Below are 16,582 nucleotides of genomic sequence, written 5' to 3' on the forward strand. Positions count from 1 at the left end.
GTAGTTCTTAGAGGCTTCAGTTAAGATAATATCACGTTGTGATGAGTACTTGACAAGTGTATGATAAATAGTACTGAAAAATTTGTGGTCTGAGAGACAAGGGACAGAGCAGGAGCAGAATGTAACATAAAAGTGATCTTGGTGGTGGTAGGAACGCAGCCCTTCCATATTAAGAACCAGCTAGTCTATGTTGTAAAATATAGGGATCAAACCCTTCCTTCTGTGCAAGAGGACTCTAGTGGAAGTTGAAGAGGGAAAGGAGTGTGGTGTGTTAGAAGAGCTTATGACAGAACAACTTAGGACCAGGAAGAAATGAATGACTGCAAAAATGAGAAGTGCAGGTGAGAGACCAGGCAGCTAAAGTAGTGCAGCTCGAGAATGAAGTAAGGGAGAAACCTAAAAAATTAGTGAAACTTATTTGAATCTCAGTCCTTCAGTTGCATCTGTCATGTAGCCATCTCCTAATTACGTTTAGGAGGGGAAAATGCATCTTCCTTGTCATTAAAGTTTCTTTTTAACTTTTTTAATTTCAGTACCTTCACAGAGTTCTGGTTGCAGAAGTCAATGCCCTTCAGGGAATGGCAGCAATAGGCCAGAGACCTTTACTTATGGAGGTAAGTATAGAAAGAGTAAACTACTGGTGGTTATTGCTCTTGCTGGATTGCATGTACTGTGAAGCAGTAAGCTTTACTGGGAAAGCTTGTGGATTTGGGTCCTAACTTTGAGTTAGTAATTATTGAAGAAAAAAAAAAACCAAGACATTAAAATTTGGTAAGGTAAATTAGTTCTTAACTTTTTACTGTTCTCTAAACAGCAGACTTGGGGTCTGCTTTCTTTTTTTTCTTGAACTTTTTTGCTTCCCATTACTGACAACAGTTGCAGCTCCCACCACACTGTACAGAAGGCAGTACATATTGATGTCAAGATTGGCTGTTGACAAGTACAGTATGTAGCAGCCAAGTTCATCTTGTCTTTCACAGGGGGTGCCAATTTATTTCTCCTTTCTTCTACACAGCTATAGTTTCAGTGAACTTGGAGCTTAATTATTTGCTGAGGTTACTGCCATCTTTTTGATTTAGTTGAAATTGACTGAATGGACTTAAAAGTTAAAGGATGGAGAAATGACTCAGACTAAAATGGGAAGAAAATGCACAAATAGTTTTTCATAGTTGTTTTGGTTTTGATTTTAAAGTGTATGTTAGGAAAGAATTTCTCTGGTTAATTTTTCTTTTGTTGCTGTGAGCTTGAGACATTCATTATGGCAAAGGCCTTGTGAAAAGCAGCTCAGAAATTGATTGATGACCTGTCATGTTAAAATGATTAATAGGTTGTTTCTGAGAAGCTCAAAACTTACCTTTTTTTTTTTTTTTTTTAGGCTATTACTAATAGATAAACTTGTAATCTTGAAATCTGTCTTTGTCATTAAGTTCTTTTAGCATATTATAAGTCGATTTCTTTGTTGTGGGTGTTCAGGAGATCAACACCATCCTGCAGTATGTAGTGGAGCGGAACAAGCTGCTGCAGTGCCTCCATGCTAAGAGGCATGCTCTGGAGTCGTGGAGACAACTGGTGGAAATCATACTCACTGCCTGCCCCCAGGACCTCATACAGGCTGAGGACAGACAACTGATTATCCGTGATCTCTTGCAGGATGTGCATGACAAGGTAAAGCTAAACTGGAAATCAACCATCTCCTTGAACTTCTCCTGATTAGAGAAGTTGTGTTTTGATAAATAGATACAAACCCATTATATTTTTCAAGCAAATACTAACTGTTGGGGGTTTTGTTGCTCTTATTTCCATTATTTTTTTCCTGTGGGAGTTAGCTCCATGAATGCTGGTTTTATGTAAACAAAATTTAAAAAACGAGAAACAAGAGAGGCCTTTACTAGCCATAGGAATTTCTTTCCTAAAATCTTTACAGAGCAGAAATTTCAAAGTCTCATTTTCTATAATACTTTAGTGAAGATTTTTGTTTATTTGAGGAAAAAAAATATTGTTATTTCATTTTGAAAATAATTGGACTACTGTACTAAATGACTTTATTATTATTATTATTTCCTTAAAAGGAAAGCTCCTTGAGTGTCAGTGATAAAAATACCAGGCTTACCTTTTAAATGATGAAGTGTCCTAAATAGTATGTACCAACTTCCTGTTAGTGTTTCTCCACATTTTCTTAAATGCTGCTTTGCTCACTTCTTTGATGCTCACCCCTTTGAGTTTTCTAAATTATATCTTTACATTTTTAATGATGATAGCTTAAATAGCTGTAAAGCCAAGAGGGTGTCGGTTGTTCTTTCCCTAACTTAGATTTAGATATTTAACTACTAAAAGAGCTTGAATGTCAGCCCATTTCTTCCTTTTTCCACACCCACATTTAATTATCATCCTATCTGTAACTTGTGTAAAGAAAAAACAGAAGGCTAATGATCTTCGCAATTAAAATGTGTTCAACTCATCTTTCTGAACAAGTTTCTGCCACTTCTGATTTTGATTTTTAAATAGTACCACGTTAGTGAAATCCTTATGGATATATAAGTGAAATAGTTGAGAGTGTAAATTAATTGCTTTAATAGTTAATGAATCTAGACATGTTTCTACTGTTTTCTTTTGTTTTTCTTCTTCCCCCTTCATCTCTGCATTAAGATCCTTGATGATGATGCAGCTCAGGAGCTGATGCCAGTGGTGGCAGGGGCTGTGTTCACCCTGACTGCCCACCTGAGCCAGTCCGTGAAAACTGAACAGAAACAGCCACTCGCACTCCCCATGGCGGGACAGTCCCAATATGTCTTGATGCTGGATGGTTCTTTCACCTCATCGCCTGGCTCTGAGAACATATCCATGGGTTTTGCTTCCATTGGTGACTCCTCCCTCCACATCATCTTAAAAAAGCTGCTGGATTTCATTTTGAAAACAGGTGTGTTGGCCTTTGCAGGGGGTGTGTGGGAATTCAAACTGCCAAGAGTAAAAAGATGGACTGAGCTGCTTCCTCTTACTGCTATGAAGATTTTTACTGCAGTCAATTAGGTGGATCTTACATGATCTGAGTGATGTTACTAACAAGAAAAAAAAAATAGTGATGAGACATTATTTTTTAGATCTGAACAACAAGCAGAAGAGAGAGGTGTAAATAACTGTAAAGGGAATTTCATATTGCCACTTTTTTTGAGCAGCATAAACATGCTGAATTTACTCATAAATACGCTTCTATGCAAACACTGGAACTCTGACTTAGGAAATCTAGTTGTTTTATTTATTTGTGCCAGCACTGCCATAGGAAAGTTAAATTAAGTGCCAGTGGAAGATGGCATTATGGAATTTACATCTATTTGTTTTTAGTTGTGAATGTTTCTTGTTAACAGGTGGTGGCTTCCAGAGAGTGAGGACACACCTTTATGGATCACTACTTTATTATTTGCAGATTGCACAGAGACCAGATGAACCAGACACTTTAGAAGCAGGTATGGTCCAACCGTATTATGGAAAACAGGAATTAAAAAAGTTATTAAATCCTGAGTGGTAGAGTTTCTCCATGCTGAGTTGTCCTCTGGAAATAGATTATGTAGGTAGAAACCATCTTACTCCAAGAGCCTCTGAAATTAGTTGCTTGTGCTAAATGATGCCAATCTTCCTCTGTTAAGACCCATCTAGCTACATATGCCTTCAAAATGTATTGTTCTGGATGAGGTTATTTAATTTCCGACTTGAGCACTAAAGAAGTTGCTTCATTTGTGTCTATTTAAAGCTATGCTTTATAGTTACAGAATTGTCATAGGACTGGAGACTACTTGTAATTAACTGTTCTCAAGTGAGTCCAACTGTAGAAGTACACTGTCTCCACATCTGTATGTACATTCATACTACATACTAGATCCTTTAAAAAAAAAATCCAAAAGAACACAACAGAAAACCAAAACCCGACACAAACAACAAAACAAAAACCACAAACAAAACCACCACCACCAAAACAACAACAAAACCCACCACCAAATAAAAAGACCTGAAACACAGTAAAAGGATATTTTTTCTGTTCTTTTAGCTGAAGACCCCTAGAGAGAAAACAAACAATCAAAAAAGCATCACCCCCAGCCCCCTCAAAAACAAGGCAAAAAATTGTTGCTTAACCGAGAGAGCTTATGGTAAATATAACATTCTCTCTGTTAATGGCTTGAGTACTTGATTTGTCAGTGTTTCTAATCATTATTTCATAGAGCTTGGACAAGTGTTGAGAAACAAACTAGCACCTGTGTATGCAAACTCTTACTGCTATTACTTAGTCAGCATTTTGAGGTACAGTAGTAAAAAACAAACAATCCCAAACCAAACACAAACACCAAAACAAACAAAACACACCTATAAATTTGTTACAACCACTTTGTCATTTCTTACTGGCTTTGGATTCAGCCCTTTCCCACTTAGGTTACCTTATTTATTGCCTTCAAACAGAGTGGTTTGATCCCAGGGAGAGTTCTGAGGCCTAACAGTTTTTCTACGTTACATGTACTGAATCTTAGAATTATTTTAAGCATACTGTTTGCAAGGGTGGTGTATGTATACAGCCACACACCTTTTTTTTCTGGCTGGCCTCTGGGTGATATTCAGGAAGGAATGGGTTTGTAGGAAAACAGTTGCACTTCAGTTGAAAAAACCCTGTCTCTTACTTGGGGCATTTAAGGTAGAGAAAATGGCCTGTAGGATGGTGTAGCCTCAGCTGTACTGTAGCTAAGCTAATGCTAAGCTGACAATCTTTGCATTTCTCACTTTTTGTTTTGTTTGCTCTTTACAGCTAAAAAAACAATGTGGGAACGTCTGACAGCTCCTGAAGATGTGTTTAGTAAATTGCAACGGGAAAACATGGCAATTATTGAGAGTTATGGGGCAGCTCTCATGGAGGTGGTCTGTCGTGATGCTTGTGACGGTCATGAGATAGGCCGGGTAAGTAAATCTATTCCTTCACAATTGCTGTTCTTTTAGTTTTAAAAAACATTTTACTCCTGTGCAGAGACGGGAAATTTCATGAAGTAGAACTAGAACATCTTTTGTAGATACTTAATCTCTTTCACATTTCTGTCCTCCCACTCATCCGTCAAGCTGTTGAAAGTAGGGGCATACATGCATATACATTTTTTTTTTCCTCAAAAAAGCTGTGTGTCCTGTTGCTTAAAAATAAGGGTAGCAAGCACTACTACAAAAAAATTGTAGGTATGAACTGCTGCGGCATTTACTTGTTAGTGTTTTTAAATCATGGACTTACCTTTTTTTCTTCTCACTTGGGGAAGATTTGGTGACTTCAGGAAGAAATAATTTGAGATAATAACTTCAGTAGACAGGAATCTAGTCAGAATGCAAACTAGTTTTAAATAGAAATAGTGCTTGTAGCAATACTTCATTAAAATATTTTGGCATAGTTACTGGTGAACAATATCTGTAATATTTTGTTAAAGAATAATAGAGGAACGATATTTGGCTGATACTACACTAAAAAGTCAGGAAATCTTAAAATATCTTTCACATGAAGGATTGCAATTGCAGTGCAGAAATGCATTCTGATTTTAAGAAGCCGTTAGAAGCACACAGAATCACAGAATGTTAGGGATTGGAAGGGACCTTGAAAGATCATCTAGTCCAATTTCCCAACTGCTGAGCATTTCATATTTCTATGTAGTTGTTAAAAATCTCATTGTTCTCACAGATTTATTTCTGGTTTGATTTATTGTTGTTGTTTTTTCCTTTTTTTTTTTTTTTTTTCTTCCCCCATCCCAGATGTTGGCATTGGCTTTGCTTGATCGTATTGTTTCAGTAGACAAGCAGCAGCAGTGGCTGTTGTATCTCTCCAACAGTGGCTACCTGAAGGTGCTTGTGGACAGCCTGGCAGATGATGATCTGACTCTTCAGAGCTTGCTCACACCTCAGCCCCCTTTACTTAAAGCGCTGTACACCTATGAGTCCAAAATGGTAAGAGCACTTCAGAAAGGATTTTGTGGTATGGTGTTCTGTTGTTTGTCTATACTTCACATTGATTGTACTCAAGAGATGTTTTACTAAAATAAGTGTTTGAAATGATGCTGAAATCAAGAGAGAAAATAGTTGCTGTGAGTCTCGTGGTGCATCTCGGGTACTTACCCTTCTCTGCTCTTTTCTAGGCGTTCCTCACGAGAGTAGCTAAGAGTCAGCAAGGGGCATTAGAGCTGTTGCGGTCTGGAGTGATTGTGAGGCTGGCACAGTGTCAAGTGTATGACATGAGACCCGAAACAGACCATCAGGGGTAAGTGGTGGTTCTCTAGCTGATTTTGAAACTGTAATATCACTTTGGAAGCATATGATGTCTTTTTTTTATAGCCACAAGTCTTTTGAGTAATTATTTGTGGGTTTATTCTTTGTGTGTGTTTCTTTAACATATCAGTTCAGTTTAAAGCTTCATTTTATTGAGAGAAAAATTCCAAATAAATGGGTGGGAAGTTGTACTTAGTTACTTAACCTAACTAAAAATGTATTTGTTTGATACTTTAGATAGGAATGGTCTATGTATTATTAAATAATTTATACTGTAATGTCTGAAAAACAGCCTACACTGTCAACTTATTTTAGGGGCTTTGCAGTTGGTGAACAAAAAGTGCAGAGTTCATCTTCTGCCATCAAGCATGAATGAGAGAGCAGTGAAGTAAACATTATTTCAGAAATATTTTACGATGTGTTTAGAAAATGCTTTGGTTATATATTCCTTGGCAAGTTTCTTGATGTGTTGCCATGTTGTTAGTCATTGTGAGATGACTGAGAGAAGATCTTGGGGGAAGGAAATTGCGAATTTAGAGGAAATGACCCTGTCTGATTTCAAACCTCGGTCCTTGCTTTAAATTTACCATTCTTAGTGACACGCTAAGGGTTCAAACACTTTGAAGAAATTTAAGACTTAGACAAGTAGTCTGTTTAAAAGTGCCAGTGACATGTATAAGATTGTATGAAACCTACAGGGCATTTTGTAGAGGACTGTATTCAGCAGTTGCTTTAGAATTAAGAACACTTCTTCCTAAAAATACTTGAGAATATTTAGTTCTATATCTAAGTAAAGAAAACAGATGTCACATTTCTACAACAAGGTAAGCTGATTTAATGTAGTGTAGTACAAATAAGTAATTTTCTCTGCTTAGAGAAAATGTCCGGCAGCAGCTTTCTAGGTAAATTGCAGCACCTGCGTATCATAAATTTGTTGCCTTTCCAATATAAACTCAGTTCAAGTACAGACCTGTTATTGAAATATAAATGTTAGCAGGTTCTTGAGGGTGATTGTATGCTGAGGCTCTGCCATGTTATTGGAATTCACTTTTCTTGCACTGTTCATCTTTTTCTTTTTTTTCCCCTTTCTCTTTTTAAACTTCTTAAGAATGTATGGAATGAGAGATCCCCCAGTCTTCATTCCTGCTCCAGTGGAACGTTATCGGCAGATCCTTCTTCCAGCTCTTCAGCTGTGCCAAGTGATCCTCACATCCAGCATGGCACAACACCTGCAAGCAGCAGGACAGGTAAGTTCCAAAAGCTGCAAGAGTATCACTGCTACTGTTCATTCATAGAAATTATGTGTCCTTTTGCTCTGAAAGTAAGCTTTTTTATGAAAATCCCGTCCTCGCTGGTGTGGGATATTGCTTTAAAATTCTCCAAAAGCAAAAGCATTGCTTCCCCTATGCTCACTACTAACTTTTGAGTCATTCATATTTTCCCCTTTCTTCTTGTGGTACAGGTTTTGCAGTTTCTCATTTCTCATTCGGATACTATCCAGGCAATCCTGAGGTGTCAAGATGTTAGTGTTGGATCTCTGCAGGAGCTGGCTTCCCTCACAGGAATCATCAGCAAGGCAGCTTTGCCTGGTAGGAACTGCAGTTTTGAAGTCTCTTAGCCCCATCTGCAAGAATCTCAGGCTTTGTTTCCTTTAAAGAAATAGTAAGACACATAAGGAAATATCTATTACAATACAGAATTTTCTTGACATGTAGAGCTCTGGGAAAGATGAAGAAATGTTAAATAATTCTTCTTGAAGTAAGTATGGTGGATTTGCAGTGGACATAGTGCCCTTATCAATATGCATTTGACTTCCCATTTTCATTTTACTTGACAGTAAGTACTTTTTGCCTTTGAGATGACTTGCAAATAGTAGTGTTCAAAGTGCACGTGGTATCTTCAAAAAGAATTTTTATTCAGCAAATTAAATGACTGAGGAAATGAAGACCAAAAATTGTTTGCATACCCATATCTTTGTTAATGTCTTCTCCATTTTTACTTACTTAAAAAAGAAAGCTTCCAGGGAGGAGTACTGTAGATTAGCATACTGACCTTTCTCTTGGATGACTTATCTTCACAGATGGCTAATAATTATTGTGATGGATACAGTGATTTCTTCTGCATGCTAGAAGACTTGCTTACCATTTCAGAATAACTTCTCTATTTAGATTTAATGGCATTCTTTGTTCAGGAGAGTTGTCTGACTACAATAGAAAGGAGGGCAGAGCCTGTAGGTTGAACCCAAATGTTTCTTTGCTCACAGTGTACTGAGCTTTGCACAACAGATGCAATTTTCATGCTAAACTCCATTCTTCCCCAAGCCCCACCTTTTAATGACTTAGCAGAACAATGAGCTACGTGCTCTCATGCGGCTCATAGTAGCTGTCTTCATATCCGAATGTTTTCCTGAAATAGTGTGTAAAATATAAGCTGTATGTCTGGCTGAAATTTTTCTGATCAACGCTTGTATTTAAGTGTATAATTTGCATAAATCTGTTTTCTTTTGAAAAAAAAAAGTGAATTTAATGGCTGTATCTTTTATCAGGAGTGCTAAGTGAACTGGACATTGATGTTAATGAAGGGACTCAGGTGGAGCTACAAGGACATATAGGCCGATTTCAGGTAAAGTTGTATTTTAACACTTGTCCCCTTGGAATTGTCTGTAAGTGAGTTTATTCCTGGTTTTGTACTCTTTGTAGCTGTTATGAAAGGGATGTTTTTCCACCATTAAGAAGAATGTGTGGTCTTTTTGAGGGGGTGGGGGTGGTTTGTGTATGAGCGTGGTGGTTTATGTGGTTTTGGTGATTTATGTGGTTTGGTGGTGGTGTGGTTTTGTTTGTTTGTGTGGTGGTGGTGGTGTTGTTTGTTTGTTTGTTTTCCCCCTAGCCCAGTAGGAAAGATGACATTTGGCAACATGAGAGTTGCATCAGGGACTTTGTTTCCCTCCCTAGTTTAGGATTTATGGTATGCGGAGCAGAATTTGAGGTCAACACCAAAGCATATGAAGTAATTCAGAAATACTTTTACCACTTTTGCCACAAGCACGTCTCTAGCTCAGCAATTCAGAGTATTGAATGTGCTAGTTTTTTATTTCTTTCTTCCCCTTTTGAAAATAAACCTTGGAAACCAGAATGAAAGCCAAGGTTGAGTAAGTCTTGCTCAAAAGCTCTGATTGCAGACCTCTTTACAGCTCAGCATTCACCATCCAGCAATGCATTTGAAGCTTTGTGGTTCATATGAACAAGGACTTTCATAAAGAAATATTTAATTGAAAATTATCTGCGGAATGGGCTGCCCTGTCAAATACTTCTGGTCGCAAGGGAAGGATGTGTTGTCTGGACACTTTGATAGCAACTGTTAGGCTGACCAGCCCTAAGCAAAGTAGCAAGCTGTAAATGATTGCTGTAATGCTGAGATACTCCGTGTTCTGCTGCATCATGTCAGCAAGAAATTCCCATGGGAAAGCAGAAAGACTTTTTTTTGGTAACAAGGAGCTTTAATTAGGTAATTTGAAAAATTAGCTGTTCTGAGTGAAACTGCAAATCAATCATCTGTTATTGTAACTTTTCTCTCTAGTTTGTCCTCTTTTTTTCATAAAATAATAAAAGAATTTAAGTGTTTTATTCTTTAAAAAAAATAATTACCAAAAAAATGTTTAACCTTTAATATCTTTTTTTGCCATTCTACACAAAACTGACTTACAGTCTGAGGTACTTTGGTGATCTTTACAGCCACATGTAAACTAAAAACAAAGATATTGATTATTACTTCTTTTTCTGCAGCCTTTGCACTCTAGTTTCACAGAGCTTTTTATCTTCATATCCAGATTTTGTTAGTTTGTCTATATAGGTGACGGTGATTTAAGCGAGAATGGGTAAACCTAAACTGTCATTGATGCTACTCAGTGTAATGGTCTGGAAGAGACATAAGACAAAGTTGTGTATTTTTGAATTGCGTTCATTTCTCAAGGAACTGTTTTAAGGTGCCTTTCATTTTTAAATTAATTAAAGGTGATTTAAAATATTGTGTGTTAAAAATTTAAATTTTGTATGCAAAGTACTAAAAGTTTTCTCTGCATTGCTACTGTGTTTTAAGGGATGTGTATCACTTAAGTGAAAAGAATCACGCCCTTCATTTGTTGAGACACTAACCAAAATGTTCGTTTCTTATGACAGCGCCAGTGCTTAGGACTTCTGAGTCGGTTTGGTGGTTCAGACAGACTACGTCAGTTTAAACTGCAAGATGATAACACAGAGGGCGACAGAGTGAACAAGAGGGATGAAATTGAGTTGGCCATGCAACAGGTGAGGACGCAAGAAGCTGCTAAAAACTTCAGTCTCAAATTGTGACATTTTACCTGTCGTGCAGATTTGTTGTCACCCTTTCATGTGGTAGTGGTAGTGCTCTACACTGTGTTTTAGTTTGGCATAGGATCCCGCATTTCATTTCTATTTAAAGTCAACCTTGAAAGTTTTCTTACTTAAATTTATGTTAGCAACTGTTGTTGTTATGGGTACAAACTCTGTGGGCTTTGAAGCCTTGAATTGATCAGATATTTTCTAAGTGAAGGCTGGGAATAGAACGACAATGGCCAAAGGGGACTTCAAATTGACCAGAAATTTTAACTAGCAGGTTTAGGAAACAGGCAAGGTTGCAAGTAGTCTTGAAATAGAAAAGAGGCTGTAACTGATCAGAAAAGAGAATCATCCCATTCTGATGAGAAGAGAGGGAGCAAACCATGTTGTTTATTGACATTTAGCCATTTAAAATTTAGTGCCTCAAAGCCTGTAGCTGTTGTAGCTGACATGCTGTCATTTTTTTTTTGGCAGATCTGTGCAAATGTGATGGAATACTGTGAGTCACTGATGTTGCAGAGCGCCCCCAGTTTTCAGCACACGGTTTGTCTCTTCACTCCGAGTCTGTCAGAATCAACCAACCGAGATGGGCCTCGTCAGGGTGAGATTTTTGGCCTGTTCTTTTACGAGACTGCATGGTGTAATGTTTGAGCTAATAGAAGATAGTGAACCGGAGGCTGTAGTTTCACATACACTTTAAGATGACTTTATGCCAGTACTGTGGCTGCCCATTTTCTAAATCTGGAATACATGCTTGCGCAGCCTCACGCTAAGCCAAATCAGGAAACTAATCCAAGTTAAAACAAATGTGACCAAAAAAATCCTTTTTTAATTAATTTCCCATGGCAGCTCAGTAACACATATATCAGTAAAAAAATGTGTATGTAGATAAATAGTACCAGACCGGGGAAGGTGAGGTTTTCTTTTTTTCACCATCTGTGCTAGATTACATTATGTGAAACTAGAACCTCATTTATGACGTGTAAGATGTATTTTGGTGCTGACAGGAACTCTCCATTATGCCACATGGCAAGAGTTTACAGTGTGCTGTTATGCAGCTGAGTCGTTAAAATATTTAAATAGTAAGTCTTCTGGTCTTGCTACATTTCACGTGTTACACTCAGTACTGTACTACACTGAGTGCCTTCTAGTAATCCAGCCACAGAACGTTTTGCTTAGACATTCATTTGTATTACTTCTGACACTGAAGTATAAAGTACATATCTTTTGCCGCTTTATTGACAGAGAGTATACCTTATTGGTATGTTTTAGGTTTTTTTTTAATCTATTATAAATTGTTCATCATCTTTTCTAGATACACAAGCACCAGTGGTCCCATACTGGCACTTGCCTGGCTTGGGCATTATTGTCTACCTGCTGAAACAGAGCACTAGTGATTTCTTCAGTTACTATGATAGCCATCGTCAGAGCGTTAACAAACTGCAGAATGTGGAGCAACTCCCACCAGATGAAATAAAAGAGGTAATAGTTCTTCTGACTCTGTAGTCTCTGTATGGTTTGTAACTTAGACATAGCTATAAGAGAGACGCCAAAGTACCTAAGATACTGAACAGTTCCAGTTTTTGTGCATATTCGTTGCTACTGTTGATGAAGGGGTCCACAGAATGAGGACTTAGGACTTGGGGGAAAATATTTGGTTTAACTTTGTAAATGTTGCAATTTTCATTATAGTTGCTTGAGGATACATTTCACTTCTCCATTTTTTTGGTCAGAAAGGTTATGCGAATTCAAAATATAGAGCACAGTTTTGAAGAAATAGTAGCTGACAAGGAAGCTCTAGATATTTATAAGTAATTTTATTTGCTTTTTTCTTTTGGTGCTCTGTCATTTGCTACAATTGTCTTTGTTTCTCCTTTTCGCAGCTGTGTCAGTCAGTTATGCCAGCTGGAGTGGACAAAATCTCCACTTCCCAAAAATATGTTTTGGCAAGGCGACGCCTGGTGAAACTTATAAACAACCGAGCCAAGCTGCTTTCTCTCTGTTCTTGTATCCTTCTAAAATGGAAACGACCCTCAAGGTGATTCTCCAGAAAAACAGAGAAGTAGGAACAGGTTCTTTTTACATAGATTTCTGACCACTTTAACAATACTTTTTGCAAAAAGGAAATGTGAAATACCCTCTTACTAATTTAATTTTCAGTATTGTTCTGCTGTTATCAGAATGTAAATATTTCCAAGTTAGTAGTTCCCATTATGGAGACCCTGCTAAGACTTTCTGCAATGTTACAATGGAGGAGTTATTACAGCTCAGCTCTTCAATTCAGTATCCAGACCCAATGAACATTCACTTATATACAAGGGTCATGGAAGAAATGTTGCGAAAAGTAATTTTGAGGTGCCTATCTGAACAGCTGGTATTTCCAGTCTCACAGTCAACCTTGCATAAACCCAATCTCAGAAACACCAGTAATTCTATGGAACTAACTAGTCATGCACAAAATAATTGTCTGCAGTGGATCAGATTTTTCTCTGAAACCTACTTTGGGAAAATGGGCTCTTGCAGACTTCCCATTGCAATGTGCTGGAGCAGGTCGAGAGCGCAATTGACCTCTTACCAGGCCACAGCAGTAGGGTGAGGAGCTTCTGAGAAGACGGGACAGATGGCTGAGCGAACATCTTCAGCTGCTTCCAAGTGCAAATATGCTCACATAGTAAATGTATAATCTAAAGACAACAAAGTTAGACTCCTTCACTTAGATGTGTCTGCAGATATTATAGAAACATGTCTCTTCATTCTTTGGCGTCATCTGGAACACTATCTACTGCACTGTACACCTGCTGACTCGCAAGACCCACTGCTGTCCTCCAGGATGTCATTTAAGAAAGGGAGGCTGCAAGGTAAAATTTCTCCAACACCAAAGTGCTTTTGAATAACTACTGATGGTTAACTTTAAAACCAATTTGCTACTAGTAATATTTTGCCGTTTGTATTTTAAAACAGATTTTGTTTGGATTTGGCCAAACTTTGGATTTTCCACTGGAGAATTGGCAATACAAATATTGTTGAGTCAGATTGTGGTGTTTTGTCTATTATATATAACCTCCAAAGGACAGTAATTTTTAAAATTTCTGTAGTTCAAACCAAGAGAAGTTCAAATAATAAATCAGATCAATGAGTCAAAACAATTTATAGGAAAATATTTTAATACAATAAGATGGAATTAAGAATTAAAATGAATATTGGTGGTTTTAAAAGTATTTTTAGAATTGTAGGCACCATTGATTCATCAGAAGATTTTAAGTGTGAAATTTGGTTTAAAAAAAAAATTTCCATAAGGACATCAGACAAGATGTGATCTGAGGAGGAGGTTTTTGTTTAAAGTGCCATGTTGTGTGATCGAAATTATTTATGGCTCTTAAGTTATTTTCTCTAAATAATCTAAGTAAAAAAATTAGTGTAATTTCTAATCCACAAGTTTGCCAACCCATTTGAAAACACTGTGTTTTAACCGCATTTTGTAACTATATGTGGAGAAGATCGTGTAGAGCAGCCAACATAATTTTAACATCTCATTTTCTACCACTAGATTCCTTTGGTTCAGATCCCAGCTTGGATTTCAGTATTGGACTGAATCGAGTGAGCCAGCATGATATAGAGCAGGTGAGATGGTGACAGCGTGTTGAAAAGTACAGAATGTGCTTGGTTATCAGAGCGATTGAGAGTGGTCTGACTGTAGTTGTTGCACCTCTGAACAACCTGTGGTAACACCAACAGGTTATAACTTAATTTAGGATGAATTAAATTTTGCAAATTTTGGGGGGGGAAGTTTTGCGAAGCAGGTAGCAGTTGTGCTGCTGCACACATATTTTCAAGCCTTAATATAAAAAATATATAAAAAATGAGCTAGAATTACAAAGTATTAATAATTTTCTCTTGTAAACCAGTCAAATGGTATGTATTTTAAATAACAGTTTTCTGAAAATGTCAGTTATCCTTGAAAGACTTGCAATAGGAGGGCAGGATTCCCAGTTTTCTGTGATGCTGTAGCTGTTCAGTCTAGGTCAGCTGCAGAGAAATGAGATCGAAAAGGGTGACAGAAACCGAGGAGACTATAAAATGTGAATTCTAGCGATGAAGTAATTTCTGCTTACACTGTGATTTAGTAGTTTGTGTAAATTTGATGCAGAGGTGGCAGAAAAAATGATCATTATTAATAAATCCCACTGACATTTCTACTGCTGTTTGTGCAGGAAAAAAACTGTTCTCAAGAACCTGTGCAGTCTCAAGTACCTTTATAACATCTAAAATGATAAGAGCTATTGTGGTTTTTTTATGATGAGGCATCTGACTTTTATTTAATTTGTTCAAAAGTAAAATATACAGTAACATCTTGCTAAAATATTTGGAATATAATTAATTTTTTCGGTGACTTTTTACATATGTATTAATGAAGAAAATACATTGTCTGTGTACATGGACTCTGATTCCTAAACAGTCCTTAAAGCAAAATTTTAATTGGAACTAGTGTTTGTATGACTATAAATGAAGAAGCTGAATTATGTAAGACAGTTCAATCCCTAAAACCTGGAGGGGTTTTAAAGTGGTAATATTTGGGTAATCTTTAAATGCTGAGTCACCCAAAAACCTCTGTAGAAAGGCTATCCGTTATGTGATTTAGACAGAGAAACGTAAGGGAAGAATGCAAGTAGTACTGATCAGAGGAGTCAGGAAAAAATGTCCTTTTGAAATTGGTTTAGAGAACAAATCATGGTAAAAGGGTTGACAGGTAGTTGATGATGGATAAGCTGATTCCAGAAAGAGCAGCTTTGATATAATTGATTGCAACAAATCTCTTGTTTCTCAGCTTCAGATTGAAGCCGCAAACAGCTTTGGTGAATCTCTGCAGAAGAAGCTTCTGGACATTGAAGGGTTGTATTCCAAGGTTCGGTCACGATACACCTTCATTCAAGCTCTTGTTAGACGTATCCGTGGACTGCTACGGTTATCAAGGACCTAAAAGACTCTGATACATGTTCCATGCCTCTTGAAGCAATGTGCTAGAGCAGGCTTTCTGGATCATCAGATTTTGTAGATCATACATTTTCTAAATAATGTCAAAAATATTTTGTTACTTTTTTTTTCTTACCCCTATGGATCAGTTTTGTGTATTCTTTGCTACTGCTCTCAACTCGACAGGAAAAATAAAGGATTGTTTTTAACTGAGTTACGATTAATGTAAAATTTCAAGCAAGAAAGAATTCTAATGGAGGACATAAAGGAAACAAAATAAGTTCTGCAATTGTGATGATATGACACTTACGGTTGCTTCCAGAGAAAACTGAAAGGTTTTTGTTTATGCTGTTCCTGCTTTGCACACAGGTTTAATGAAAACATGGGGTTCAAGTTTCAGCACTTGCAGACTCTGATCACACAGGTGTGGATGCTGTGTGAAAGGTGATCATTTTCCACTGTGAATGGTTTGTCCTGCCTTTGTTTCAGCTGACAGAAGTATGAGCTGCTTCTCTTCAGGCAAGTGTAGATAAGAGGAAAAAAGAAATATGGGGAAAGTCATGGAAGGTGATAGCTCTAGGTTTGGTTCTTAGGGCTTGGGGGAGTAGTTTTTGTACTGTTCTTGCTGGAACAGGAGCATAAAGACAATAAAATGCATGAGGAGGGAGACAACATGCCCGTGTGGTAGATTGGCTCTGTACTTGCAGATTGTTCTCTTAAGAGACAAGGAGCTATGACTATCTTTTATGTAAAAACAAACACAACCAAAACAAAACCCAAACAGACGAACAACAACAAAAACAACTGCACAAAAAACAGTCTAACCACTATTGACATGAGCTGTTGGATTTCTCGCTTATTACAGTCTGATCTTAAAGCTGAATTCTCCATGTATGCCTTGCATATTCTGTCTACCTTGTGTTTTCGTTACCTAGTATTTCACATTTTTTTTTATTATTTTATACCTATTCGTCTGCACAAAC

At 37.3% G+C, this 16,582-nt stretch overlaps 1 protein-coding gene across 1 annotated transcript in view; it reads left to right on the forward strand.

Annotated features, from left to right (window-relative positions):
• The window catches only part of NUP205 (nucleoporin 205), a 49,914-nt gene extending 34,180 nt beyond the window's left edge, over nucleotides 1-15,734 (forward strand). The window contains exons 27-43 of the mRNA XM_080354084.1: nucleotides 534-614; nucleotides 1,474-1,665; nucleotides 2,647-2,917; nucleotides 3,363-3,461; nucleotides 4,787-4,935; nucleotides 5,764-5,955; nucleotides 6,144-6,265; nucleotides 7,382-7,520; nucleotides 7,736-7,862; nucleotides 8,819-8,895; nucleotides 10,449-10,577; nucleotides 11,103-11,229; nucleotides 11,944-12,110; nucleotides 12,512-12,635; nucleotides 13,358-13,486; nucleotides 14,176-14,249; nucleotides 15,454-15,734. Of these exons, the coding sequence (XP_080210210.1) occupies nucleotides 534-614; nucleotides 1,474-1,665; nucleotides 2,647-2,917; nucleotides 3,363-3,461; nucleotides 4,787-4,935; nucleotides 5,764-5,955; nucleotides 6,144-6,265; nucleotides 7,382-7,520; nucleotides 7,736-7,862; nucleotides 8,819-8,895; nucleotides 10,449-10,577; nucleotides 11,103-11,229; nucleotides 11,944-12,110; nucleotides 12,512-12,635; nucleotides 13,358-13,486; nucleotides 14,176-14,249; nucleotides 15,454-15,606 (2,352 nt within the window). The 3' untranslated portion in view covers nucleotides 15,607-15,734. The remainder of the gene's footprint in view (nucleotides 1-533; nucleotides 615-1,473; nucleotides 1,666-2,646; nucleotides 2,918-3,362; nucleotides 3,462-4,786; nucleotides 4,936-5,763; nucleotides 5,956-6,143; nucleotides 6,266-7,381; nucleotides 7,521-7,735; nucleotides 7,863-8,818; nucleotides 8,896-10,448; nucleotides 10,578-11,102; nucleotides 11,230-11,943; nucleotides 12,111-12,511; nucleotides 12,636-13,357; nucleotides 13,487-14,175; nucleotides 14,250-15,453) is intronic.
• The last annotated feature ends 848 nt before the right edge of the window (nucleotides 15,735-16,582 follow it).

The sequence above is a fragment of the Nesoenas mayeri genome (genome assembly GCF_963082525.1).
Source record: "Nesoenas mayeri genome assembly, chromosome: 1".
Lineage (NCBI taxonomy): Eukaryota > Metazoa > Chordata > Aves > Columbiformes > Columbidae > Nesoenas > Nesoenas mayeri.